This window comes from Phoca vitulina, unplaced genomic scaffold (assembly GCF_004348235.1).
Source record: "Phoca vitulina isolate PV1807 unplaced genomic scaffold, GSC_HSeal_1.0 scaffold9, whole genome shotgun sequence".
Classification (NCBI taxonomy): Eukaryota; Metazoa; Chordata; class Mammalia; order Carnivora; family Phocidae; genus Phoca; species Phoca vitulina.
This window is the reverse complement of record NW_022589712.1, coordinates 54,330,138-54,333,690: the sequence shown is the minus strand read 5'-3', so window position 1 is coordinate 54,333,690 and position 3,553 is coordinate 54,330,138. Positions and strand designations below refer to the sequence as shown.

Genomic DNA, 3,553 nt, shown 5'->3' with positions numbered 1-3,553 from the left:
TCTCATTCACTGCTGCTGGGAATGCAAAGCTACTTTGGAAGACAGTTTGGTCGTTTGTTAGAAAACTAATATACTCTTATCATATGATCCATTGATTGTGCTCCTTGGTATTCATCCAAAGGAGTTGAAAACATGTCCACACAAAAACCTGCATGTGAATGTTTATATCAGCTTTATTCATAGTTCAAAACTTGGAAGCAACCAAGATATCTTTCAGTAGGTGAATGGATAAACTGTGGTATATCTAGACAATGGAATATTACTCAGTGCTAAAAAGAAATGAGATATCAAGCCATGAAAAGAAATGGAGGAAACTTAATGCATATTACTAAATGAAAGAAGCCAATCTGAAAAGGCTACCTATTCTATGATCCCAACTATATGACATTCTGGAAAAGGTAAAACTACGGAGATAGTAAAAATATTAATGGTTTTTATGGTTGGGGGAAGGAGAGGAGGAATGGATAGGCAGAGCACAAAAGATTTTTTAAGGTGGTAAAAATATAATATCATTATGTCATTATATATTTGTCTGAACCCATGGGATGTACAACCCCAAGAATGAACTGAAATGTAAAATAAGGACTTTGGGTGAATATGATGTGTCGACATAGGTTAATCAATTGCACCACTCTGGTGAGGGACACTGATAATGGAGGAGGCTGTGCATGTATGGGGACAGGAGTGTCTGAGAAATCGCTGTAATTTTGCAATTTTGTGGTGAGCCTGAAACTACTCTAAAAAATTGTCTTTTTTTTTTAGATATATATTTTTTTAATTTTCCCCACAGAAAGATAGCACAAGTTGGCAGAGCTGCAGACAGAGGGAGAGGGAGAAGCAGGCTCTCTGCTGAGCAAGGAGCCCGACACAGGCTCGATCCCAGGACCCTGGGATCATGACCTGGCTGAATGCAGCTGCTTAACCAACTGAGCCACCCAGGCACCCCTAAATAATTAAGTCTTGAGAAGAAGAAGAAGAGGGGCATCTGAGAAGGAGGAGAAGGAGGAGGAGAAGAAGAAAGACAAGGTCCTGTCCCCAGGAAAGTTGACAATTTTTTTTTTTAAGATTTTATTTTTTTATTTATTTGAGAGAGAGAGAGAGCACAAGAGGGGGTAGGGTCAGAGGGAGGAAGAGACTCCCTGCCAGGGAGCCCGATGCGGGACTCGATCCCGGGACTCCGGGGTTATGACCTGAGCTGAAGGCAGCTGCTTAACCAACTGAGCCACCCAGGCGCCCAAGTTGACGATATTTGATGGGAGTTTGGTCTGGAGTGATGGGAGAAGCACTGTGGGCATATGTGGGTAAGGGTGAGGACACAGATTTGCCTATTACCTCCCATGAACAGACACTGTGATTAGGTGTGTTATATTAGAGCATCTCATTTAATTCTCATCAAACCAGTGCACGTAAATACTATCCTCATTTTCCAGATGAGGAAACCAATGTTTAGAAGATGACCCCAATGAAAGAGCGAAACAACTGAGCAGTTGCAGAAAAAACTATTTAAAAGGAACTTATGGGAATGTAAATGGGTACCATCACTATGGAAAACAGTACAAAAATTCCACAAAAAATTAAAGAGAACTACCATACGATCCAGCAATCCCACTTCTGGGTATATATCCGAAGGAAATGAAAACAGGTTATTGAAGAGATATCTGCATTCCAGTGTTTATTACAGGCAAGGTATGGAAACAACCTAAATGTGCATCAGTGGATGAGTGGAAAAAGAAGATGTGGTTCATACATACAAAGGAAAATTATTCAGCTATGAGAAAGAATAAAATCCTGCCATCTATGATAACATGGATAGATCTCAATGCTAAGTGAAATAAGCCAGATGGAGAGAAAGACAAATACTAAATGGTGTCTCTTAAATCTTGGAAAATCTTAAAAATCTTAAATAAAAAAAAATCTTAATTAAAAAAAGTTAAACTTTTAGAGATCATCCGGTAGCGGCGGCCAGCAAGGAGACGAGGGCACCGCCACGCGATGCCATGCCTTTCTTTGATGTGCAGAAAAGGCTGGGCCTTAACTTAGATCATTGGATGACAATCCAAAGTGCTGAGCAACCTCACAAGATTCCAGGTCGATGCCATGCTTTTGAAAAAGAATGGATAGAATGTGCGCATGGAATCGGTGGTACCTGTGCAGAGAAAGAGTGCAAGATAGAGTTTGATGATTTTGTAGAATGTCTGCTTCGGCAGAAAACGATGAAACGTCTGAGTGACATCACGAGGCAGCGAGATAAACTAATAAAGGAAGGGAAGTACACACCTCCACCTCACCACTTGGGCAAGGAGGATCCTAGGCCCTGAGCAGAGCTGCTGCTGATGGCTGGAGGCTGATTTTCATGTTCTCTCTTCTCCACTAGAAAGTTCATTTACTGAAAACCTCTTTGTGAAAGTGTCTAAAAATAAAGGATTGCTCTATCCTAAAAAAAAAAAAAAAGTCAAACATTTAGAAGGAGTAGAAAAGTGGTTGCCAGGGGTTAGGGAGTAGAGAAAATAGGGAGAGGTTAATAAAAGGGTACACACTTTCAGTTATAAGCTGCATAAGGTTTGGGGATCTAATGTACAGCATGGTGACTATAGTTGATAACACTGTATTGTATAATTGAAATTTGTTAAGAGAATAGAATTTAAATGTTCTCACCAAAAATAAAATAAAGCAAATATGTGAGGTAATGGCTACGTTAATTAACTCGACTGTGAGATCCTTTTACAATGTGTATGTATATCAAATTATCACAATGTACACTTTAAATATCTTACTATTTTATTTGTCAGTTATACCACAGTAAAGCTGAAAAAAAGAAACATGAACAGCTGAGTCAGATTGCTCATACAATTTAATTATGTTGTCAAAGATGCAAGCAGTTCCCTCTCAATTCATGGCAGGGTCTGCAAATGGAAAAAAAATGATGGGTTTCACAAGGGTGATCATGGCTTCAGGAACAATGATTATAAGGATTATGCTCACTTAGTGCTAGTAATGTTCAAAATCAAGAAAAAAATTTAAAAAGAGAATCAAGTTAATGCTTATCTGTATCACAGAATCTCTTCCTTCTCAGTTGTTTCACATTAATTTTTTTGGTTTTTTTTTTTGAAAAATGTTTTGGTGTGCTTGAGAAGGATGTACATTCTCTAACTGTTGGGTGCAGGATCTGTAGACATGCCTATTAGATCACGTATATTAGTTATGTTACTCAATGCTCTACATTTTAGTGATTTTTTGACCTTCAAATAACTAAGATGTATTGAAATCTAGTAGGTTATTGTATTTTTGCATTTCTACCTATAGTGCTATAAATTTTACTTCATATATTTTGAGGCTATTTTAGAATTACTAAATCTTCTAAAAGAGTTGAAAAAACACAATGAAAGGAATTTAAATATTTTGAAATTGATTGGGAATATGGCATCAACTCAGAATGGTTTTATCCCATGGTTTCTTATAAAACTGGTGAAACGTAAATTGGCCCCACTTCTGCTTAGCACGTGTATTAATCCCTCCTTTGAATTTAATCAAATAGCAAGACAAAATTTACATA

The 3,553-nt window shown here is 37.8% G+C and overlaps 1 protein-coding gene across 1 annotated transcript; it reads left to right on the top strand.

Annotated features, from left to right (window-relative positions):
• Positions 1 to 1,997: 1,997 nt before the first annotated feature.
• On the top strand, positions 1,998 to 2,355 carry LOC116634301 (NADH dehydrogenase [ubiquinone] iron-sulfur protein 5-like). The gene has a single exon (XM_032407422.1). The coding sequence runs from the start codon at positions 1,998 to 2,000 to the stop codon at positions 2,316 to 2,318; it is 321 nt and encodes a 106-aa protein (XP_032263313.1). The 3' UTR covers positions 2,319 to 2,355.
• Positions 2,356 to 3,553: the final 1,198 nt, after the last annotated feature.